We start from the raw sequence: 26,730 nt of genomic DNA, 5'->3' as shown, positions 1-26,730 counted from the left end.
GCAGTTTATTTCGCATTATTTCGTGACAAAACAGGGTAGAAAAATGCACCTCACACCTTTCAGAAACATTAAAAATGAACATTACAGCATGTTATTTCATATTTCGTGTTTTCGTCAAAAACTAAATTTGCATGCCTCTAGGTATATCAGATCAGTAAATTTACCAATACCAATTGTCTTCCAATTGTGTTTCATCCCAACAGACATATATATATATATATATATATATATATATATATATACAGGGTGTTGCAAAATACCTGTTACACCGCTTAGGAGGTGATTCGACAAGTAAAAACAAGGAAAAAATGCCATGTGAAAAAATGTCGAAATCGGCACCGTTTTCGAGTGACAGGCGTGCGAAAATCGCCTCACACCATGTGTAAAGTACAATAACTCAAGAAGGAAGAAAGATATCAATGTCGGAATAAAATAATACAAACAAAATCGTACCTGGCGAATACTATGGTGCATCAATTGAGGCCCAGTGTAAATTGCGCAAGGGGACTCTCAAAGAAAGTGGGGAATCCCCTGATGGAAAATACAAGAAATTTACTACTATCTTCTACATAATGTTGAGATCGGAATGTAGCCAGTAAAAAATGGCGACGTATGTCCACATGTCCCACTACTGCTGGGACACCGTCCCACACCCGGGAAATAGGAAAATAACTGCAAATCTCCTGTTGTACACGGTTCACATTGCGGTACGAAGAAGAAAAGAAACCAATTTGTCGCATGTCTCACTACTGCTGGGACACCATCCCAAATGGAAAAAAATACGGTAAAATCATAAAAAAACATTTTCAATCCCTTAATGTTGACACACTACTTTGCAGTACGAAAAACAAAAGTTAAACAATGGCCACATGTCGTCAGGCTGTGCATATAATACAAGAGAGCTCCCCAAAGAAAGTGGGTAATCCTCGAAGGAATGAAGACGGAGAATGGCGAGAAAACGCACACAATGGCATGTAACATTTCCAGGCACAGCACATCTGGAAGGGATTCCACTGAGAAGCGCACAACCTCCGCACATGCAGATCGACGGTATGAAGTACAGCGATATCCAGCATCTTCAGTCGCACCTTTCACTAAAGGACACTATGCGGTGTCAGAGACGTTGTTGAAAATGTCCGCCATTGACTCCAAGACAAAGATGGCATCGGCGAAGCACTGATTGTCTGGTACGCGCAAATACCTTTGGCATGTCAACAATTGTCCCAGCAGCGGCACTAACACGAGCAACGAGATCCTCAGCACTTTCCACAGGGGTTTCATACACGAGCCTTTTCATTTCTCCCCACACAAAGAAATCCAGTGGTGTGAGGTCAGGGGAACGAGGTGGCCACGGTAAAGGTCCACCCCTGCCAATCCAACGATCGCCGAAAATATCGTTGAGTAAGGCCCTGGCTCCCCGGTCGAAATGTGCGGGGGCGCCGTCGTGTTGAAACCAGATACGTTGTCTACCTGCCAGTGGCACGTTTTCCAAAAGTTCAGGTAATACGTCATGTAGAAACACCCGATAATTCCCACCACACAAAGTAGAGGGCAAAATGCACGGGCCTATCAAGTGGTCACCTACTACGCCACACCACACACATTCACTGCGAACCTATGTTGATGATGGCGCACAATGATTGCATGCGGATTGTCCATATCCCAGACGTGGCTGTTGTGGCTATTGAACATGCCGTCCCTGGTGAATATTGCCTCATCGGTCCACAAAACTCTTGTTGGGAAATCTGGAATGGCAAGAGTTTGTTGCACGTACCATTGGCAGAAATCCATGCGTAGGGGAAAGTCCATGGGCAGTAAGTGGTGCACCTTATGCAATTTGTATGGGTGCAATCTCTCCTCCTGAAGAACTCGGAACACATTGCTATGGTGGGTTTGTTGAGTACGAGCAATGACACGTGTGCTGGTGTCAGGACTGTCTCGTATCGCGTCCAACACGTCCTCTTCAAATTGCACAGTGCGGGGTCTTCCACAATCCCACCTACGGGGTAGTAGAGATCCAGTTTCACGCAGTCGAGCATCAAGTCTTTGAAAGAGTGCATGTGCTGGTAACCGCCTATTGGGAAAACGTTCGTGATACGAACGTCGTGCTTCACGGCTGTTTCGGTTTGCCTCTCCATAAACGAGATGCATATCAGCAAGCTCGTGGGTAGAGTACTCCACCATTGTCCTGTACGAGAACTGCCCAGCAACAGGGGCACTTTCCCTCCGAGTGACGGATCACAACTACCGTGATTAGCACCCACGTAATGTCACACAGGTGTCCACGCAGTTGTTGCAAACCGAGAATGAACACGGGAATACGTACTCTACGTACAATATTCCTTGGCGCAATTCAACGCCATATACACACGCCAGACTAAACTCCACGCTGCGAGACGCAGAACAAGACAAGAAAAACAACGGTCGACTACACTCTCTACGTAGTATCCACCAAAACTAATACGTAACAGGTGACCTACACTCACAGCGCCTCTAGTGGGGCTTTCTGTATCAATTAGCTGAAATCAATCTGAGCGTAATTTGACGGCATAGCATCATTTTCGAGTGAATTTCCTATTTCCCGAGTGTGGGATGGTGTCCCAGCAGTAGTGGGACATGTGGACATACGTCGTCATTTTTTACTGGCTACATTCCGATTTCAACATTATGTAGAAAATAGTAGTAAATTTCCTATATTTTCCATCAGGGGATTCCCCACTTTCTTTGAGAGTCCCCTTGCGCAATTTACATTGGGCCTCAATTGATGCACCATTGTATTCGTCAGGTACGACTTTCTTTGTATTATTTTATTCCGACATTGATATCTTTCTTCCTTCTTGAGTTATTGTGCTTTACACATGGTGTGAGGCGATTTTCGCACGCCTGTCACTTGAAAACGGTGCCGATTTCGACATTTTTTCACATGGCATTTTTTCCTTGTTTTTACTTGTCGAATCACCTCCCAAGCGTTGTAACAGGTATTTTGCAACACCCTGTATATATATATATACCGTGCGTCCATTTCGATCTGCAGCCGAGAGATCGGGAGAAGCGTGGCGGGCGGCACTGACGGAGATGCCGACATTTGCGGCCTGAAATGCCCGCTTATTTTTATGGACATATGCAGACATTTATATAAATATTGCAAAACGAGCACTAACCTGTGTTATAAGAGTATGGTTTTAATTTTAGTAGCTTAGTGACTGTATGTGCCGATGATTTTGACACGCCCACCTGTTGTGAAACACGGCGTAGAGGTTTGTTTGGAGAACGTTCTAACGCTGCACCAATATCATCGAGTTTTGCTTCGGTTAGAATCCGTCGTTTTTGCTTAGGTGTTTTAAAATTTAACGATACAGTTTCTCGTAATTTAAGGACAAGATGTCTAACCGTATCTCTGTGTGGAGTTGAAACGCATGGGAATTTCTGTACAAATTACCTACACACGTCTCGACACGAGTTTGTTTTCACGTAGGTACGTGTCATACATAAAAAAAATCTTTGTTCTAACGTGAATCTTGCGGCTGGCATTCCAATCGTCTCACTGACACGTCACACATACACACTACAATAACACAAACAAGTAACTGCAAGTAACCAAGAATAACACTCTTGCGCACAGTACTAAATTAACACGCTCTTGGTTTACATTGCTCGCCACTATATTTACAACTCTGTCTTCATCTAGTCGCGAAGGAACAAAAAACTCGAGCTCGGAGATTTCGGATTGCAAGGAAGCTCACAAACACTATTGACTTTTAACGGTTTCTTCTACAGCGTAATCTTGATACAGTGTTGCACATTCAAAACCTCCAAACCTTCCCCATCGGCACAAAACTCTTTCAAGGATATAAACTTAAGCAGGACGTTACTGGTCAAAACTATGATTAAAATGTTTTATTATCTGTGGCTCTTAACATCGTTTCTAAAGCGTATTTTTTTGTGTATATAAGAGCAGAACTTGGATGAATTACAGAAGAACTTTTGCATGTTATAACACAGGTTAGTGATCGTTTTGCAATATTTATATAAATGTCTGCATATGTCTATAAAAATAAGCGGGCATTACAGGCCGCAAATGTCGGCATCTCCGTCAGCGCCGCCCGCCACGCTTCTCCCGATCTCTCGGCTGCAGATCGAAATGAACGCACGGTATTATTTACATTAATGTTTTTACATTATTGTGTTGCAGGAACCAGTTCTTGCGTGGCTTTTGACACAATTCCTCAGGCGTCTCTGGAGGAGATGATTGGAGGCCAAGGAGCAGTCCTTCCCAGCTACGATGAGACTGCCCTTTGCAGTGGTGCCTTCAGAGTCCTCCGGTCCATGGTGAATGCGTGGCTTCGTGATGTCTCCCTGTACAGGAATGTGTATGCGGATTTCCAAATTGTGCACTTTTATAGGTCAGTACATATGAAGACTGTAGCTCTAGAACTTGATCTAACTACAAGGTCAGAACCGATACGCTTACCGATTTCCGCCATTATTTGAAAGTTGTAGCAATTAAAAGTTGTTCAAATTATTGATCAATATTAGTGTGTAAGTATTCTGTTCCAATTATATGCAAGAACCATTTTCTCGCACAATTTAAATTCGGTCCAAGTTGCATATGGTTTCATTTCAATGCCGAATTTGGACCGTATTTAAATTCATCCGGGAAAAAGTTCCTGAACTGGATTGATATACTTTAAAGATAAAAAGGTTTCTTTACGGTCCATAACCCATTTTTGCTTGCTGATTTTCTCTCCAGACTGGAATTGAATTTATTTATAAGGGTTGCCCAATTGAAACTAAGACTTTTGTCGTAGCTTAACTACGCAGGGTGTTGTGTTTGCTCTGGTAGGTGTCGTATGTAAGAAGAAGGCAGAAGGTGTTAGTGGAGCCAAAATATATCGTCGTATGAATTATGTGTATGGGAATGCCAGTCTGTTGCGCAGCAGTGTTCAGATGGTGTGGTGGATTTCGTGACAGACGTGTGCGCACTAAGGACATGCCTAGACCTGGTCAAGCACACTTAGCCATCACCGAGAAATCAATTGCAGCTGTAGACAACTTCGTAAGGGGGAATCGCCGAATTACCACCTGAGAGGTTGCAGAAACATTGTCGGTTGAAATACCACAGGTGTGCCTTGATCTGCTGCAGTGTTTCCGCTGAGAAGTCCTCAACCATTAACCCTACAGCGCCGATCTCTCGCCCTCCAAGTACCACATCTTCGACCCACTAAAAAACATCAGAAGGGCCACCGGTTCGCCAACGATGCGGAGGTCCATGATGTTCTTAAAGATTGGTTCCGCAGTCAACCACAGACGTTCTTCACTCAGGGTATCCATACTCTTGTAACGTGCTGAGACACTTGCTTGAACAAGGTGACTATGTGTATAGGATATGTCACCCATGGATCAATTTTACTTCCTTTATGTTCATATATTCCAACCAATAAATCATTAGAGGAAAAACCAAGAGACTCACTTTCATTTGGGCAACCCTTATACAATTACTGGACTTTCAACAACCCTGTTTTAAAATACATGTTAGGTAATCACAAAATCCAGTTTTACCCTCAAAATGGAAAGAAAGTTCGAATTTGGCCTGGTTTTCACATGGCATGAAAGATCAGAATGCTGGAAAAGGATCGGCCGGTATCAGTAAATAAACTACAACCGATAATTTCTAATACAGTACTGATACCACTGCTATCAGCACATATCAATATATCAGCATGGGTATTAGCTCAGCTCTACTAACTACTGTATTACTTTTCGTCTTTGGCAAGTGATGACCACACACTCCTTCTTCCCACCCTGGCAAGAATAAGTAATTTGCACTGCTACTCACCTTTGCCTGTCTACCGTTTTTCTATCAATTTAATAGTATTTTTATCTAGGCCATGCCGATATCAGTACAAAAGATTGTTGTATTTCAGTGTTTAGTTACCAATACAAAAGATTGTAGCATTCCAGTATTTAGTTACCAATACCAAAGATTATTACATTCCAGTGTTCCGTTACCAATACAAAAGATTGTTGCATTCCAGTGTTTAGTTACCAATACAAAAGATTGTTGCATTCCAGTGTTTAGTTACCAATACCAAAGATTATTACATTCCAGTGTTCAGTTACCAATACAAAAGATTGTTGCATTCCAGTGTTTAGTTACCAATACAAAAGATTGTTGCATTCCAGTGTTTAGTTACCAATACCAACGATTATTACATTCCAGTGTTTAGTTACCAATACAAAAGATTGTTGCATTCCAGTGTTTAGTTTCATTAAATTTGAATGTGTCTTCTACAAAATATGTTTTATGATAAATTGGCCAAACACTTCACTCATAGTTTCTGTAATTTGATTTGAAATATATTCTTGTAACATGTGTTCCTTGATGACTAATTTTAGTGTAAGACTTACATTCTAAGTGGCTCTATAAATTTGCCTTCTAGATGGCTTCGATCGCCAAGTGCCCTGTTGTACGATCCAGCTCTGAGGAGGACATTGCACAGTCTAATGAAGAAGTTGTTTATGCAGGTAACATGTCATATTTTCTAGAATTTGTTTTTATGTTGTATATATTATTTTAGTGCAATGATTTTCAACCAGGTTGCCTCGATAGATTTTAGAGATAAATGAAATATATATATATATATATATACATATACACACACACACATACACGAGGGTGGATCATTAAGTATCGCACAACAATTTTATCCCGTGATGTTATTGTGGCTGGGAAGTTGAAATTTTACAGATGTATAGTTTGAAGTTCGCGCTAGACACGTCATTTGTTTGATTAGGTATAACTCTTGCAGCAGAAGCGTGAACTACTTAGCAAAGATGACACGCGTGTGATTGTCGTCAACGTGTGAAGAGCAAAGAGCTGTAGTTCGGTTTTTTTGGGTGAAAGGACAAAACCCTAGTGAAATTCACAGGGAAATGTTGGGTGTGTATGGGGAAGACTGTTTGAACCGTAGCAACATCTCCAGTTCAACATTTCTTACGGTACGGTACGTGATATTCCTAGGTGGCCGATGAAGAAGTGCAATCGGTTGTGCGCAGATGGCTGTATTCCCAAATGACAGGAGTTCTATGAACAGGGTATATTGAAACTAGTGTCACAATGGCAAAAATATGTTGAAAGACTTGGCTCCAATGTCGAAAAGTAGCTAAAAGATGTGGTTTCATTGTGTATAATTTATGTTGTCTTACCTATTAGGCTTCTGTTTTAAAAAATTGTTGTGCGATACTTAATGATCCACCCTCGTATTAGGAAGTAGGCAAAATAAATATTAAGTCGCATTAATTACTTTCATGCACAACAGATGGTGACACTGATCAATGCACTCGTTCCTGAGGCTGAATTGAATTAGTTACTCTTTTATCCGTCAGATGGCAGTACAATGAATCCTTCACGAACATTCCCAAGGCTTCGACTGAGCCTATAAAAGCAGACGAGTGCTCCCACACTTTCCGTTTTGTTTTCAAAGTGTTTGTACACTGTGTGTGTTATGGATAAGTTCATGCTATGGTCAAGTTTATGATGTTTGTTCCTCATATTATCTTTCAATAAATTAATAACACTAGTACTGGAGTAGGTATCTATTTGACAATAAATTTAACTTGCTCCTAATAACATTGATTTAAGATTAAAAATTGAAAATGGTATTTTCTACTCTTACTATGGGTGCTCTACATGCTGGCAAGGAAAGTGGAGAGTGGGGAATACGCAGCAGACCAACCAGACAACGGCGGTGGTGCCAAGAGTTACGATGCGGTGGAAGGAAGTACTACATGCACCTCGTTCTGCAGGCTGCTGCATTTCTTATCGTGCTGTATTGGTCACTTTCCGGCTACCCACTTCCCTTGCCAGCATGTAGAGCATCCGCCGCAAGAGTAGAAAAGAGCTATAACAACGGTACCTCAAGTTTTTAATCTCATTCCCAAGGTTGCTGCAAGCGTAAAAAGATTGGGAATCCCTAAAATAATGTAAAATGTAATGTGTAGTAGGATATATATGAAATATATTATTCATATGTTAGTGAGTATAAGCCATTTTTTACGTTCTCATTCAGTGTGTGTACTGTATTGGCAAGGGTGAAATGTGGCAACCCTTTGTATTATAGTAAGTAGTAGTATATGGTGCATTTTTGTGCTTGTTCTTTCATGCTCTTTCGTCGGTTATTGCCGTCATGAATAACCTACAAAGATGGAAATGTGATGTATATAATAATCAACAAACTATACAAATATTATGGTCCTAAAGCATATTTTTCCATTCATACCTTGTAAGCTCCCAAATAGTCTAATGCTTAGTGCAATTTATGCCAGGTTTGATTTCCCTTGAAAAGTCCAATATATCTGTGTTGACCCAGCATTGAGGACAGTTACTTGAAAGTAATAGTTGTTGTGACATGGAGTTTAGTTGAGTTTAATACTTGCCTTGTACTTAAACACAACATACTTTATTCCTAAAAGTATATGTAATACCTAGGGACACAAATTTATGGTAAATAACAACTGAGGAGAGCGGTAAATAAAATGTTAGATCAGCGGTATATACCAGCGGTGGAAAAAAAAAATGGCACACACTTTTTCATCATGAGAGGAAACAACATACCAAAGAGCTATAAATTGATAAACTATTTCTTCATTTTTATATACTGTACACATACACAAGTACTTAGCTGTCCAACCGAAAAGAAAACATCAACACAAAATCACTTCATTTCTAAATTGCATATTCGGGAGAAGAAAGGAATGCAGCTTGACAGGGAGCGATGTTTTCGAACTGAGATTATGTGCATGGGAAATCCCAATTTGCAGCGTCTTCCTGATGTGATCGAAGATAAAATGTTCTTCAGCTGCAAGTGGTAGGAAACTTTAGGCAAACGTTTCGTTACAAATCGACAGTTTGCGCGCACAACCTCGATTGCCGGTTTTTGCGTGTTTTCTACTTAATTTGATGATATTTCACGGTTATTTCGTGAAAAAGCGTTCATTTTGTGGAAAAGCACACATTTCGCATTACTTCGTGAATAAAACTCATGCATATTTCATCATTGGGGGTGTAGTTACGTGCAGAATGTTCAAAATTGCATCTTTTTTTCACATTTCGCGATTTCATGCATCGCAAAATTCAATGTCCCTAGTAATACACTACTTGATATATTTTAATGAACTTTTTTTATCAAAATTCATCTATGCCTCTTCCCCTCTTCACAGTGGCCACATTATGAACAATCAAGTAAAGATAAGGCTGCCCTTGTTTACTTTTTAGTTTCTCATTGTACAGGGTGTTCATAAATTATTGGCCGATTTAGCAGGACTATATTTTCACCAGTAATGAACAGAAATACGTGATACTACCAGCTTTTGATAGAGGAATATTTTAAGTTTCACACAGAGTTTAAATGCATTCGGTGTGCACCCACATGTGGCAGGACACCATGTCCAGTATTCTCGCCAATCCTTCTCAAGCATGTTTTGTGGGAAGTCTCCGATGGCTGTTTCCCTGGTCACCGGACCCACAGTGTGCGATTTCCTCCTGTGAGGTTTCATCGAAGACAAGGTTTTCATTCCTCAACTTCTACAGACACTGTCAAAATTCCGAAGGTGCACCGACACCATCATTGGAATCACACACGACATGCTTGAGAAGGTTTGGCAAGTTTGGGAGTATCGCCTGGACATCTGTCCTGCCACATGTGGACACACATCGAATGCATTTAAAGTCTGCGTGAAACTTCAAATATTCCTCTTTCAAATGGTGGTAGTATGATGTATTTCTTTTCATTATTGGTGAAAATATAATCTTACAAAAAATCGGCCAATAATTTATGAACACTGTGTATTTTGGGAAGGGTACCCAAGAATCTCAACATGAACATAACAAGCCAAAACTGATACAACAGAGTGATCACAGTACAGTGATAACTTGCGTAACAAATGCAGTCTGTTCCAGGAAGGTGTTCATTATGTGAATTGTTCGTTATGTGGGATGCTGTTTCCCATAGTTTACTACAGAGCATTCCGTAACATTCGCTACGAGACTTAGCGGCAAGCAGCCCGGCGTCAGCGTTTGTCTTTCCCGGTGAACGGGTCCGTGACAGTCGCACGCTAGAGTCTGTTTTGTTTTTTTCGCTCTCCCTGACTTTGCTCTCTTTCCCTTTCTGTTGACGTTGCAGACTGACGCCAGTATAATCCTCCCTCGGAAGTTGTGTTGTGTCGTGTCCGTGTGTTGAAGATTGTCGCTTAATATGACACCACAAAAATTTACATTACAACAAAGGATTTATCTTGTCGAGTGTTACTTCGGAAAGAGGAATTGTGGAGAAGTGAGACGACGTTTTGCAATGAAATTTCCTGGTGTTCCCGTTCCACATAGGACCACTATATTAAATCTCGTAAAAAAGTTTAGAGTAACAGGGTCAGTTCTGAGTAAAAGTGGAAAGAAAAACCCACGTATACTTACTGAGGAAAAACTCGATGAGATAGGACACAGGTTAGAACAGTCTACTCGGAAATCTATCTGCTGCCTCGCACAAGAAATGGGTGTTTCAAAAACCACAGCATTTAGAGCCGCTAAAATTCTTAAATTTTAGGCCTTATCTAAAAAATAAAGTATACAAAGACAATCTGCACAGCATCTGTGAGTTAAAAGACGGTATTGTACAAGAAATCGGGAGAATTACAGTAGACGAACTTACGGGGTCCGCGACTCTAGCGACTGACGTGAACCCCGTTCACTGGGAAAGACCAGCGCTGTCGCCGGGCCGCTTGCCGCCTGTCGTGTATGCACACACATGATTCACACGAGGATACAAAATAACAACTATTTAATACTAAACTTACAATAACCATTTCTAAGATGGCTGAACACCCAATCTATCAATCAATAACTTTACAAACAATTGAATATCGATTCAGATATTATGCACACTCAACACCGCCGAGTCTCGTAGCGAATGTCAGGGAATGCTCTGTATAAGAATAAATTTGAATCCGTTTCCGAGCCTGGTCCAAATCACGAATCATCATTAAAGAAATGCATGAATATCAAAATTACCACCAGTGTTGAAAATGCTAGAGATTTACTAATTTATAAGTTTTATAAAATGCAGTATGTACAATATGGTTATGAACAATACATGAAGTACAGCAAGTACATATGTACATACAGAGTATCTAAGTCATTGTTATTTCGACTTTGAGTGTTTTGGTCAGTCTTTCTTTTAGTGCATTAGTGCATTTATAACGTTTTTATATGAATTGTAGCTAGGTTGCTGTTGTACTTTATACAATACCCCCGTGCTTGCTCTGGTAATATAATGAACCATACCTGCTGAGAGGTTCACATATGGTCATAATGCAGGACATTCGTTAACCGAGGCACCACTGTATAGAACTTTATTTCAGTGCTCACAAGACTTTTTTTGTACTCCCACTTAGTAATGCTTTTAAGTTTTTATTAAATGCCTTGTCCTTCACTGTCCACTTTTTATTCTTTCCCAGTTGGTAGCAGAGTTCAAGAGGTTGGGCTCTATTATAGTGTATGCAAACTTTAACAAGATAATAATCTGCACTAAGAAGAAGAGGATAGAAGATGCCATTGCGTATGTGGAATTCATTGTTCAAAGTATCCGCAACAAGGAACTGTATCATAGCATTGAAATCACATACCAACAGTGCTGGGAGTATCTTATGTGGCTTGATCCTGTAAGTAGAAATTTAGTGTTATTAAGTTAGTTAGGTCCGACACTGTGGCTGTGCGGTCCAAGGTATCAGGTTACGGGATGCACGAGGTTCGAGTCTCGTGGGGGAAGTGTAACAACTTTCCTCCTGAGATTTCAGCTACGACCGAGTAGCGTAACCCAGTCATGGAAACCTACAACAACTGGGGTTTATTTCTCTTGTAGTCTGTGGTTATTACAAGCATAAAAAACACTGTTTGTAGTTGTGACGTTTCAGGAGAACACACGCTCCCTTCATCAGACATTTATTTTTAGTTTGATTAAAAATGCAGTTATAACAATGGTTAAATTTTTTTAACCAAAAAGAATCTGTTATGCAATGGATGTCGTCAATGTTACTTTGTTGTAATATAGGAACTTAACTGTGAAACAAGCAGTCTGTTTTATTTATTTATTTTGATCACATTCTTTTTTATTTTAAAATTATGAATACCAAATATCATCAGGCAATTCAAAATCATCATTGCTTTCACAGAGTTTCTTGATGTTTTCCGTTACATTAAATTTTAAAGATAGTGGCTTACTTCACTTGTGAAAAAGAAAACTCCATAGTGGGTCTATGTTAGCATTTTCATTATTTAATTTATTCCAGTGTTCTTCTGCAATGAACGAAGCTTCCCAGACATTCAAATCTATGTTTCCTGTCACACTTTTTAATCAAATGCTTCTCTTCGATTATGTGAGCTGACAAACCTGTTCTTGGCTTTAAATTTATAATGTCCAAATTGTGTTCATGTCATCTTATTGCCATTTTGTTTGGGGTTTGTCATGTTGACCACGTGTCATCCCCACCTCTGCTGAGGCATGTGGGAGTGAGGCTGACAGTCGGTACGTACCCTCTGGTCCTCATGGGCTGTTGCGACACAGATTATTATCTTATTAAGTTGGTTAAGTGCTGGTATGATCTAATATAAATCAGTGGATCTTATGTTTTGTAGGTGCAAAATAATCTAACACAGTTATTTTTAGTGGTTTTTATTGATTTTATCTGCGACGTTTCGTTCTGGTTTCCAGGAACTTTCTTAAGCTACACTAAGATACCGTATTTACGCATGCATAGTGCACACTCTGGTTTTGGATGGGTAAAAGTGAGAAAAAATTATATCTCTTATATAATGTGCAGTACAATCCAGTTTCAAGAAATGGCTTTCTTAGTTGTAGGTTGTAAATTGTTGCTATGCTGATCAAGAGTGAATGACATCATACCTATTCAATTGCACATTTCTTCTTTTTCAAAATACAGTCAACTCTCGATTCTACAACCCCGGGTATAACGACCCCCTCGAAGTAACGACCCTTTACCCGGGAACCGTGAAAAATTTAGAAAAAAGTTGGAAAATTTGGAAAATTGAAGGAAATCGGCCGAAAAATGCGTTGTTTTTTTCCCACTCATTCCCTTCACGAGCGCTCTTCCGCTCACAATTGGGTCTGAACTAAAAATAGACACCACCACACCATGCTTGAGTGATATCCAATAGCACTTGACCTCTGCCCTCCCCTCCCTCAAGCGCACCAATGTTACCCCTCACCCGACGTCCGCTACCCAACGTGCCAGGCTTGTTTTGCCACGCTTTCTCTTGGATATGCGAGAAGAGAAGATCGAATGTGCTTGGATGTTATTTTAAATCGACCTTGACTTGTTTCCTTGTCCTAAGAGCTGCTGAAAACTCGCAGGTGAGGAGGGGGGGAGCAGCCCGAAATGACTGCTGGACTTGCAGTCTTTGGCAATGTGTATGGCAGGTCAAGCTCTTTCATGGATAAATACACCACCTTGAAAGATAAGATCGCAGGAATGTTCCAAAATACAGATGTGTGGCACCTGGAAATCTGGCCCATCTGTCCAGCTCTGACCTAGATTTCAGTAGGTTCCCGTGAGTGAGCAACTCTCGGCCTTGTAGCCGACAACTTCCAGTAACCGCTTTCATTCAAAACGTGTTCTTTGTTCCCTGCAACACTTCATAAAAAAGCGAAACTGTTAGAGATAATTATAATCAAATCCACATAGGCAAACTAAAGATCGTCAACCCACTTAATGCGTTGTCATCCAGGTTTCCACAAAAGTTTACTTCGATTTTACGTGCATCGTAACTCCCGTTTCCCACTTCATACGTTTTCCTAATTTTCCCGTTTCCTACTTCATACGTTTTCCTAATTGTGTAGTAATATCTGCCAAAAAAGTGTTCCGTTGGCTGACTGACTTCTCCCTTTTTTTCTGTCAGCAAAGGCGGGGAGGGGCGATTTTCTTGCTCGTGTGTGCACACGGGCTGATTACAGGCGAGGGTGGAAGTGGACCCACCCCTCTTCCTTTCCTTTGACGTCTAAAATGGGGCAACCAGTTCTGGATATATTCTTGAAAACGAACAAAAAACAGTAAAAAAAAAATTAACCCTCCCCCTTTCCCAGCTTATTTTCCGCCACTGGTGTGCACGTCAATGTTGATAATTGCAGAATTCAGTTTTTTTTTTATGCTGTTGTCTGCATAGGAAATATTACCCGTATTATTGTCTGTTGCATGGTAAAATGTAAAGCAAGGGTCATTTCTTTCTTCTTTACACTGCTGTTAAAAGTTCCGTCTTCGACAGTTGCGTTATCTTTAAAATGCTGGGATTTTTCTCTTCCGCCACCTGTTGCTCGAACTTCCAGCCGGTCTCCTTGTTTTTACGATGCAGCTGGCGCCAGTATTTTGTCTAGGGTCTGCAAAGCTCTTGCTTGCCGATAACAGCGATGACTCATCCAGCACGAAGGAAAAAGTTATTGTTTGAATCTCGCAAAGCTGTTTTCATTTGACGATAACGAAATTCGATCTCCAGAAAGGAAAACAAGAGTTAAAATAACTTCATGTTCTGCGCCTTCTGATAAGCAAAACTTTAAATTTAATTCGCATCCGCTTTTCTTCAGAACCATTCATATGAAGAAAAAGAAGTGCTCAATGTAGGAATGGTCGTTGAGATCGATTAAAAATACATTATTCAAGGGGAAAACTTTTGGAGGTGTGGGTGTTTGATATCGAGAATACTCCTAAATCCAACATTAAATCATCGATTAACGTGAGAGTAAATAACGATATACCATTTTGATATGTAAAAATGCGCAGTTTCATAATGCTTGTTTTCAGTTCATTTTATGCTGATGGGCTAATCGGGACTAAATATACAGTTAAAGTGAAATTCAATTCCAAACCTAAATGACTTTCGACTGGGACGCTGTTTAATGACTTGTCCTAGAATACGCATTGGGTGAAGACAGATCGCAAGTTGCAAGTTTCCTTTTTCACACTGGATTACAATGCAAGTCAAGGAAGGAGTTTGGACTGCTCCCTTGAATGGGGAAGGGTGAATGAAGTTGGTTGAAGCAAAGAAAACGTGGCTTTTTTTTTGCGATGTATTTTACACAGCTGAACCAGAACGAAAATTACAACCCTACCTTTTTTTTTTCGTCGTTGTCATCTGGTGCCTAGGAAGGTTGTGTTGTTTCTCCCGAGAGATCTAATCTTACTCGTTAATCTTGTAACAGACAATGCTCCAGTAGACCCGTATAAAATCCAACATTCATTCTGCCAGATTATCTCCCGACTTTTGCTGGCGCCAGTGTGACTGGTGTCAAGATTCTTCGAGTTTCGCTTGCAATAAGCGAGAGATTGTTTTCCTTTCCATAGGTCTCCGTGCAAACGGGTTTCTCATGAACTATAATTGTAAGAATTTCCTGGAAAAGCAACAACTGTGCACAATTGAAAGAAAGTAAATTTATTATTTTAAATTATTTTTTATGAAAACGTTTTCATGTTCTATTTTCCTTCTCATAACACGCATCCTGAGCATAACAGGTTGTATAACTACCAGTGGCGTAGCGTTATAGTACGCCCATACGCCCGGCATTCCCTGATTTAAAATTTCAAAAATACGTAAATGCTGTAAATATAAAGTAAATCTTGACTAATTCCATATATGTTTGACCTTCATGGCATTATAATAGCTATTTTTCGCGATCCGCTTGCAACGCTCCACTAACAACACTCGTTCCAGCATTTTTTTAAATGCCTTTCCTGCCTGGACGCCAGGCAGGTTCGGCGTAAAGAACTCTATATTCCTTGCTGTGTATCTGGAGGGAAAGCTTCGATCTCTAAGCACCAATGCAATGCGCAATGCTCTCTCTTACGCCAGAGTACGGAGCAGAGAGCTACGTGCTTGGTTCTAGGGTTCACGTGACCCTTCCTGCCTTCTGAAGCAGACGACAGCGGTAGAATTCCTACCCGGTTCTTCGTGCTTGTGCCAATCGTGTAATATGATGCTACAATACGCAATATTGATTGACGTAACTTTACCAAACTCAAATATACCATTTCTTAATGACCATTGCATTGTATAATTTATCCCACAAACAGCGATGTGTATTGAAAACTAAAAGATCAACACAGTTTTTGTCAAATAAATTGGTGAAGTCCTCATGGTAGAAGTTCAGCCTCTGGCTGCTCTACCACTTAACCCGCAAAACTATTATTATTTTTTATTATTACTATTTTTTCGTTAGTATGGATAAACATTTCCTTTATTCGGAAAGTGGTTGGACTCTTTATCTCACATTCTTCTTTCTTTCTTCATTCCTCTTCCTTCTTCTCTCCTCTTTCGATTTTGTCCTTTCCACTCTTTCTAACATCTTCTTCCATTCTTTGTTTATCTTCAGTCCCCCATTCCAGTTCATTGTGTCTTCTTCTCCTTTCTTCTCTATTTCCTTGGCCACCTTCCATTTTCTTACTAGTACTCTCTTCTCCCTTCCTATCTGCTTAGCCTCATCCCACTCTATGTCATGTGCTGTTTCTCTCGTGTGTTTAAATACAGCATTTTTCTCTCTTTTAAGGCGAGGAGATACAATTACGCACCAATTGTGCATTTATTTCAGTATCGCCCAAATGGGCACTGCTACTAAAACAAACCCTGAGTGTATCCAAGAGTATAAATTTCTCTCCATGTTGCAAGTGCAAACATTTTGTTATGTTGATTATTAAGCTGGACACGATGTTTGAAAAATATGATGAATAATAATTTTCGGAATCCCATGTATTCCTTATGGGGAATCAACTTCAACATCAAGTTACGGCTAATCAAATGGAAGTTTCGACTTTTCCGCTGGTGAAATTCATCTTCAAACTGCCCTCTTAGCGTTGACATCTCTTTCTATTCCATCGGAAGTTTTATATTCACAAGAGAATGAATCAAATCATACTCCCATATGATCAATGCTTTTTTCCTTGCCTCCTGGCAGTGTTGCCAAACCTGATGGGTAGGGAGACATATTTATGGTAAATAAAAACTGAGGAGAGCGGTAAATAAAATGTTAGATCAGCGATATATACCAGCAGTGGAAAAAAACAAAAACAGACTAATCTTATCTCTGCTACAGCTAGCAAGTTAAATGAAACTGGAAGTTGAGTAGACATTCGGGGGAAGTAAGGAATGCAGCTTGACAGGGAGCGAATTTTTCGAGCTGAGATTATGTGCATGGGAAATCCCAATTTGCAGCATCTTCCTGATGTGATCGAAGATAAAACGTTCTTCAGCTGCAAGTGGTAGGAAACTTTAGGCAAACGTTTCGTTACAAATCGACAGTTTGTGCGCTCAACCTCGATTGCTGGTTTTTCGTGTTTTCTACTTAATTTGATGATATTTCACGGTTATTTCGTGAAAAAGCTTTCATTTCGTGGAAAAGCACACATTTCGCATTACTTCGCGAATAAAACTCATGGATATTTCATCATTGGGGGTGTAGTTACGTCCAGAATGTTCAAAACTGCATCTTTTTTTCACATTTCGCGCATCACGAAAATTCAATGTCCCTACTGATGGGCATAAAAGAACTAAATTTCACCTTAAATGGAGTTAAAACTGACTCTCATGGAGCTAGATTTAGGATGGCTGGATAAAGTGCCTTCTAGGGTAATGTTAGTTGTCAAAGGGGTGGGGCACTGCTATCATCATTAACTCTAAATTGATGACAATTTAATCTTAGTTTTCAACATCTAGATCCAGCGGCATCGCCCATCTCAATAATCCACCGATGGTGGTATGAAATCGAAAGTAAAGAATTCCCTGACGACAAAATTATGTCAATTTCACGTCTAACATTGCGCTATAAAGAAGTAGCTGGGGAGATAAGAGAGAGTGGGGCGACGCAGCCAATATAACAATTTCACGTCACGTGCAAAATGTATAATTATGACGAAAGGTGGTCTATGTGGGTCGGAACCAGAGATGGCATCATAGTGGGGCACGGGGGTGGGCATCCCAGTTCACAGCCGAACGAGTTCACGAAAGATTGATTGATTGATTTAGTTTATTTTACTTCGCGTTTTGTGCCTCTTGGCTAATTTGTGAAGATGGGGATGAGTAATGAAATTGATGAATGGACATTCGCAAACAACCAAGCTTGAGCGGAATTCAAACCTGGGTCCCTTGGCGTCTCAGCGCGATGTGCTAACCACTCGGCCACAGGGTCCGGCTAGAGTGCACGAAAGAGCCAGATCTGGTTCCAAGATAGCTAAGTTGGCATACTGCCATGGGCGGAAGGGCTTGGGAAGACTCCTGTGGAAATTGTATCGCATGCCCTTAAGTCGTACATCATCCCTATGTTGTTTCAACCTGTCTTTTAGCCTGTTTTTCGTTTCTCCTATGTACACACACTGACATTCTTTGCATTTCACTCGTAGATAATCCGTTCCTCTTCTCTGTTTTCCTTTTTCTTGTTTGGATTCTTCGCTATTCTTAAGATGCTTCTGCCTCCCTTCCTGTAAGTTTTAATGCCCGCTTTCCTAAGCACTTTACATATCTTTTCTGTGGTCTTCCCCATACTCCTTATTCCAAACCTCCTCTCTTTTTCTTTCTCTTCCTCTTTTTCTTTCTCTTCCAATTCTCCCCTGCCACTTTTCTTCCTTCTTCTGTTTATGTCCAGTCTACCCTCCTTCTCTTAGCCATTCTTTTCCAGCTGTTTCCATAGGCTATTTATTTTGCCTTCTTTCTCACATTCTTTCGTGCATATTTTCTTTATTCTGTCCTCCATATTCTTTATAAAATTTATTTTTGTCACCTCACTTACATCACTTCTTTTGTGGCAGAATACCCCTGCTGCACACTTCTTGTGATGCCAAGCGGTTTCAATTTCTTGTCCTCTCTTCTCTGATAACTGTATAAATAGTATATAATTGAGTGCATAAGCCTGCTATTTTGTTAATGTTTTTGTGAATATAAAGTAGAAATTCACACCGTAGTTGTGTAAAGTAAATTTTTATGTAGCGCTGTTCCTTTTTCCTAAGTCAAGACCGAATTGCAGAGACCTGCTTATGAGTAATTCCGGTTCTTCAAGAAATGTTCCATTTTGTAACAAATCAGTAAAGTAACAGTTCGAATTTAAATCACCCATACTGGCTGATACATTGTTTTATTACTAGTTCTAACATATATATGTTTTTTTAAAATTATAATAAACTGAAATAAAAATGACAACAGGTGTTGCTCAAAGAAAAATGAAACAATGATTGTGGTGAATGATAATAAGATCTTGTCTCAAAAAAAACCATATGGAATCGCCCAGTGAGAAATAAGATGGAGTACTCCTTACGAATAAGGAAAATCAGCTCAATAGATGGAAAGAACATTTTTCAGAAGTATTAAACCAAGCCATAGAAGGGACAGAAGATTTGCTTGAAATACCGGAAGAAATGCCAGAATATGAAATAGAAGATGAAATAACTACTAAAGAACCAACAAAAGAAGAAATTAAAAAAGCACTGAGAGAACAAAAGAGTGGTAAAGCACCTGGAATTGATAACATTCCACCAGAAATTCTTAAGGAAGACATGGAGATGACAATAGAAATATTACAACCACTTTTTGCAAAAATATGGAAAACAAAATCAATACCAGAAGATTGGAAAAGAGGTTTACTAGTAAAAATACCTAAGAAGGGAGATATTACTAACTGCAATAACTGGAGAGGCATAACACTACTTTCAGTTCCTAGTAAAGTTGTAAGTAGAATTATTTTAAATCGAATTAAAGGATGTGTTGAGAAAAAGATCCGGAGAGAACAAGCAGGCTTTCGAAGCAACCGTTCCTGTATAGATCAGATAAATACACTGCGTATTATTATAGAACAGAGTATGGAATACTTCTCTAGTCTGTACCTTATATTTGTGGACTTCCAGAAAGCATTTGACTCTGTAAATAGAATGAAAATGTGGACAATTGTAAAGGAATATGGCATTCCAGCACATATGATTGATCTTATTAAAAACTCTTATGGTAGTTCCACATGCCAAATTGTGCATGAGGGAATATTTACAGATCCAATAAGAGTTATTTCAGGAGTAAGGCAAGGATATATTTCATCACCAACAATATTTCTGATGATAATTGATGAAGTAATGAAGAGGGTAACAGAAGGAAAAAGGAGAGGTATAAATTGGAGTCTCACCCAACAGCTAGAAGACTTGGACTTTGCAGATGATATTTGTCTGCTATCTCACACATATGGAAAAGAAATTAGGAGATTTGGATAAGGAAGGGAAAAGAGTTGGTTTAAAGATAAATAGTACAAAGACGAAATCATTAAGAACAAATGTAAAAAAGATGGAAAATTTCCACTTGAATGAGGAAAATATTGAAGAGGTTAAGGAGTTTACATATCTGGGGAGTTTGGTGACAAATACAGGGGAACAGAATATGATGTTAGATCAAGAATTAGGAAAGCAAATGTGGCATTTATTCAGCTATATAAAGTTTGGAGAGCCAGATAAATTTCAATAAGAACTAAGCTGCGAATTTTTAGAACTAATGTGAAGTCAGTTCTCCTTTATGGATGTGAAACTTGGAAAGTAACAAAGAAAATTACTAAAGACCTACAGACATTCATAAATAGATGCCTAAGGAAACTTCTGGGAATATATTGGCCAGATATTATCTGAAATGAAGATCTATGGAAACGTACGCAAGAGGAACCGGTGGCAATACAGATCGAAGTGGAAGTGGATTGGTCACACATTGAGGAAAGATCCATCGGCAATAGAGAGACAAGCATTGAGCTGGAACCCACAAGGACAACGTAGGAGAGGAAGGCCAAGAATGAGTTGGAGAAGGACAATAGAGCAAGAAATATGGGAAGCAGGAAAGACCTGGAATGAGATAAGGAAGATGGCTGGAAACAGAGTCCGTTGGCGATGCTTCGTTGAGGCCCTATGCTCTGTAGCAGAGTAACAGGAAATTAGTCAAGTTTGTCATAATAAGCGAACAAAGGAAGTTACAAACTATAAGATTACATATTTCATAAGGAGCTAAGTACATTAGTAGAGGCATGCATATTTCGTTCTTGACAAAACACGAAATAACACATTATAATGTTAATTTTTCACGTTTCTTAAAGGTGTGAGGTTCATTTTCCTACCCTGTTTTGTCACGAAATGATGTGAAATGAACTGCAAAATGCAAGATAGACTCTTCAACATGAAATTTAGAGTTTATTAACCGATGCGACATTATCTGAAGTTTGAAGTATCCTGAGAGTTATGCAATTCATGAAAAATTGATTAATTCTGCTGTAAATATCTGAGAAGCAAGAATGGAACCCTTTATACAGGAATAAATTTAATATTCTGGTAACGACGTAAATGTGCTATTAGAAGGGTTAAGTTTCATTTTGTAATAAGTGCAGTTCTTAAATCAAATTTTGGATTATGTTTACAAGAAATCAAATTTTGGACTATGTTCACAATTTTTAAACCAAAATGTCATTTTATATACAGCTTTTCATCTGTTTTTTCATGCTGTAACACAGAAATTTTATTTTATTTACTGCTTTTAAACCCAGAATTGACTCTTTTTGTACCGAAATTTTGCTTTTTTATTTACCAAAAATATGTGCTTCTAGAATGCAAGGATATGATGAATTAGCATTACTCTAGGCATGAATATGTTCACTCGTAACCCTGAAAGATGAGAGGCACATTTTCCTACCACATTTTGTCACAAAATGTTGGGAAACAAACTACAGAATGTGAAATAAACTCTTAAACCATGACATTTAGAGTTTATTTACTATCACAACTTTTTCTAAAAGTCTGAATTATCCTGTGACCTGTGCAAAATCACAGTAAATTGATTAATTTCTGTAATTCTGCTATTTACAGAAACTGCATTTTTTCACTTATTTTTTATCAGGCAAACCATGCTGGAGTGAAGGGGAAACTTCCAAATGGGATTGAGAATCCCTGCACGGAAAAATCAACAGCAAATGCTGAAGATGATGATAATGAGGACAGTCCCCATGAGGAAGAGGAAGTGTTGAATGAAGATGAGGAAGATGAAGGTGTAAGTATGATTGATTGTTGTTTTCTTTTACTTTGCATTCCTCTCATGTTTGGCTAATAGCAAAAATAAGCATGACTGATGATATGAGGAATTTGATGGACACTCACAAAGAATACCCACGCCCAAGTTGAGATTTGAACCCAGGACTCCTGGTGTCGTACCATGCTGTGATAGCCACTGCTACTGAGGCTGACAGGTGTAAGTACGAAAATATCCAATTGTGTAATAGGTGTTCTTCTTGAAGTAAGTCCTGAAGCTTTCAGGAGTAAGTCTCTGAAGTTTTCCTGGCAACAAATGTGATGAAAAGATTCTCTCGGGCTATCAACCAAGTGAGTTGCGGAAAAAATTCCAAGCTTTCGAGAGCTGTCACTCCCATCTTCAGGGTAGAAATGAAATCATCTTGAAATTCCACACAAGCAGTGTGGTATATTACAATTAAGATGTTTTGTGTTATTTTATAATATGCAATTGTGGAATATGCACATTTTGTCACAGAATGATTTGAAACGAACTGCAGAATGTGACATAAACTCTTAAACACGAAGTTCAAAGTTGATCCTGTGAGTTGTGCAAAATCATAGCAAATGGATTAATTCTGCTCTAAAACTTTGATATGCAAAAATACACTCCTTTAAACAGGAATGAGCATAATATGCTGATAACTACATAAATGTACTATTACAAAGAAAAATGTTTATCTTGTGAACTAAGTATAGTTTTCAAATCTAATTTAGGATTGAATTCACAATTTTTTCTTATATACAGGGTTATTCAAAATGATGGATACACTTTCATTCATGTATATTTCCTTGAATATACCTTGAATATGAATAATATACATACAAGAGAGAGGGGAAGGTCTAAAGTTTCGAATACTACCGCAAGAGCGCAGTTGTGTAACCAACCACTCGAGTGCGCATGCTCGTGCCACCAAGGACCCTTCAGTTCAGTTCCGAGTAAGATGGCCACCGTGCAGCACAAGGTTTTCTGCGTTCTTGAGTTTGGCAAAACTGAATCGGCAACTGCAGTGCAGCGAGCATTCCGTCTTCGATTCGACATAGAACCACCAAATAGGAGGAGCATATGCCGTTGGTTTAACCAATTTCAGCAAACTGGATGTCTCTGCAAAGGATAAAGCACGGGCCGACTGCGTGTGTCAGAGGAGGATGTGAGACGAATTGAAGGCAGTTTTGTGCGCAGTCCTAGAAAGTCAACTAATGCAGCTAGCAGAGAACTTGGAATACCTCAAGCAACTGTATGGCGAGTTCAGAGATGCCGTTTCTCAATGAAGCCCTTCCTCACCGATGGATAGGTCGCATAGGAAATGAAGACCTGGCTCTTCTGTCATGGCCCCTGAGATCCCCTGATCTCACACCATGTGATTTTTCCTGTGGGGGTATGTCAAACAAGCCGTGTACGTACCACCTCTACCGCAAACTCTGGGCAACCTGCAGAACCGTATCACAGCTGCAGTGAACTCAGTTACACAAGAGATGTTTCTTCGTGTGTGGAATGAGTTCGGCTACCGCTTAGATGTTTGCCGAGCAGCAGTCGGTGGCCATATTGAACATCTGTAACCTCTATTGTAAGATTGTAAACTTTAGACTTTCCTCTCTCTCTTGTATGTATATTATTAATATGTAATGTATATTCAAGGAAATATACATGAATGAAAGTGTATCCATCATTTTGAATAACCCTGTATATGTATTGCTTGCATTGTAGAAGTTTTCTTCTTGTACTTTACACAGGGTTCCCACGCAAACTCCAAATCCATTTTCCCTGAGATTTCCCTGAGTTTTCCAGAATCCTCATATTTTTTCCAGAGTATTGAATGCACAGTAAATGACTACTATAATTTTACAATGGCCTCCTCCATTTTCCCTCATAGCCATACCATCTTCACCTTCTTTATTACTGTTGTTTTCTGATGAAAATAACAAAAGTAGTCCAATAATAAAATAAAATTACACTTCTTTGCATGTAATTAAGAACAAAGACGACCAGTTTTCTAGAACTTTAAAATACTCTGAAACAATTTCTAACATATCTGATATAGAACATTGAAATATTTTCACACTTTTCATAGATGTTTATAAATGGATACAATATCGATTAATCTGTAATGCGTACAATAATAGTTAAGACAAAGAAATTATTGGAATTTTTAAAACATATAAAAATGAAGTGACAATTCTTAGTACCAATTTAAAAAGGAATAATAAGTTACTGAGACTGAAACATAAAACAAGAAATGTACTTAATGTTGGATACTGCAAATTAAGAAACATTACTTCTCAAAAACTTCAAGCTTTTTTAATGGTTCTGCAATAGCCTTTGCTTCTTCTTGCATCTTTTGTTGTTTGGCTTGTAAAGCACAGATCTCAATTGCTTTACATTTCATTTCTTTCCTTTTGTTTTCTTTGTGATCACATTTCTTTCTCAACTTATGTAATGCTTCTTCGTATCTAATATGTGCACCTGTAACACTCTGGATCATATCTTTGCTTACTGCTACATTTGACACTCCTCCTACCACTTTCACTGCATCATAAACTTGCCGAATAGCCACAACACTCTTCTTTCAAGTTTTGTATTAAAACCTGCTTATTTACAGAAAACCCACGTTCCACATATGCATTGTCATGTGATAAAATCAAAACCAACTTAACAGTGCTCCATAACTCAGAGAAGTCATCCTTGTTCTTCATGACACCTGTAAAAAAAGAATCTAGTGCATCGGTTTTATTGAAAAGTTACAAAACTTCTCTTTCAATTCCTTTAAACTGGCAAATTACTTTATCACCAGTTACAGCGTTCATTCTCTTTCTCCTGAGAAGTTCCTGTATCAGGTCTTCCATGCGCTGAGCACATCGCTTTGGATGAGTCATTTGCTTCGGAACTAAACAAGTAGAGGCTCTCACCAACCTGAACTTAAGGGGACTACGTTCCACAATCTTCTCCTGTTGTTGGTTAAATTCTGCAGCTAGTAAAAAACATAAGCTTCTCCTTTTCATTCACCTCTTTAGCTTCCAAAGCAGCTTTGGCACCAATTCCAATATCAATCTTTGTCAAAGGAATCAAGTTGTAAGAATTCCTGACATCAATTTGCATTAATTTAAAACTATTTTTTGCATTGTTCAAGATGTCACTTTTTATGAATCTCCCCATTACATCTCTAACAACACTTTCGAGGGAGTCATGAAGAAATGGGAACATAGGTTTGGGGGTTTGGAACATTGTCAAATATATCATTCTGGCATATCTGTTGAGAAAACTATTTCACTACATGATATTAATGTAGATCTGCTGGTCCTACAAGTAATTCCATTTTACACACATGTGAGCTTTTGAGGCATGTAAAAATTCACATGTCATGTCATGACTATAACAATAGTTGAACATGATCAAAAACTTAAAATATGAACAAGTATTTATGAACAAAACATAATTCATATATGGCACTAGTAAGTAAATATTTAAAATTCTGTTCTAAATGCAGTAAATACACAATCAACAATATTGTACACAGAAGATGGCAGAAAATAAATATTTTCCTAAACAGGACACTCAATTTTTTTACTATTTTGTAAAAAAAGAAGGAAGAAAAAACTTAAAACTACTCCCTAATAAGGGAAATCAGATGAACACTGGTTAACTTTAGACATCAGGTTATCGTTTTCCACATTTTGAAATATATTTTACGTCATGTAAAAGATCGAAATCGCTTAATTAAATTTTAAAAAACGCAAAATTTATGAGGGTATAAACTTGGTCACCAGCCCTGGAATCACATTTAAAAACAAGAAACAGACAAACAAATAGATATGAGTTCCTTGCTGAAGAAGAAATGCTACAACAGCTTGCAGCTTGGATTATCCACAGACAGGTGCATATTATAATCCCTCAGTTTTGCTTCATTGGGAACCATTAATCAATTACAAAATTTTCCCTGAGATTTGTATTTTTTTCAAATTCCCTGAGATTTCCAGGTTTTCCAGGTGTGTGGGAACCCTGTTTACAGTCAAAATATAAATAAAGGAAAGGTCTGATGAAGGGAGCATATGCTCTTCCAAAACATTGCATCAAACAACATGTTTAAATGCTTGTAAAAACCATAAACTTCCAGAGTACAACACCGAAGTACAATTTTATACACTGTTTTTGAGCCCGAAATTTGCCGTTTTTGTACCAATATCTTGATCCTTTATTCACCATAAATACGTGGTCCTACATATTACTGTATTTATGTGTGTATAGTGCACATTGTTTTTTGATAGGGAGAAGCGACTAATAATTATAGCTCTTATATAATGCGCAGTACAATTCAGGTTCAAGAAATGACTTTCTTAGTTGTACGTCGTAAAGCTGTTGCTATGCAGATCATGAGGAGAGTATTGTCTTGTGCATGCAATGAGTTACCAACCCACGCCACTTCACCCTCTCTCCCTCCACTGTGTTTACCATCCCAATGCTTTCGCTTCTGTAACGGCCTTGTTTATTCTGTAGTAGAAGAAAGTGAGATGCAAATTATGTTATGAATTTGCAGCGTTCAGGAAGTTCTTTTCTATTATTTTTGCCCCTACAATTACCGCTGATACACATCCCGTGTGATGGGAGGTGCATACTCG

The 26,730-nt window shown here is 38.9% G+C and overlaps 1 protein-coding gene across 1 annotated transcript in view; it reads left to right on the top strand.

Annotated features, from left to right (window-relative positions):
- Window positions 1–26,730, top strand: part of PolE1 (DNA polymerase epsilon catalytic subunit 1) — a 114,633-nt gene that overhangs the window by 72,992 nt on the left and 14,911 nt on the right. The window contains exons 26-29 of the mRNA XM_083113241.1: window positions 4,193–4,403; window positions 6,441–6,525; window positions 11,509–11,712; window positions 21,950–22,099. Of these exons, the coding sequence (XP_082969367.1) occupies window positions 4,193–4,403; window positions 6,441–6,525; window positions 11,509–11,712; window positions 21,950–22,099 (650 nt within the window). The remainder of the gene's footprint in view (window positions 1–4,192; window positions 4,404–6,440; window positions 6,526–11,508; window positions 11,713–21,949; window positions 22,100–26,730) is intronic.

This window comes from Lepisma saccharinum, chromosome 27 (genome assembly GCF_977018435.1).
Source record: "Lepisma saccharinum chromosome 27, izLepSacc3.1, whole genome shotgun sequence".
NCBI classification, from domain to species: domain Eukaryota; kingdom Metazoa; phylum Arthropoda; class Insecta; order Zygentoma; family Lepismatidae; genus Lepisma; species Lepisma saccharinum.
This window is presented reverse-complemented; position numbering and strand designations above follow the sequence as displayed.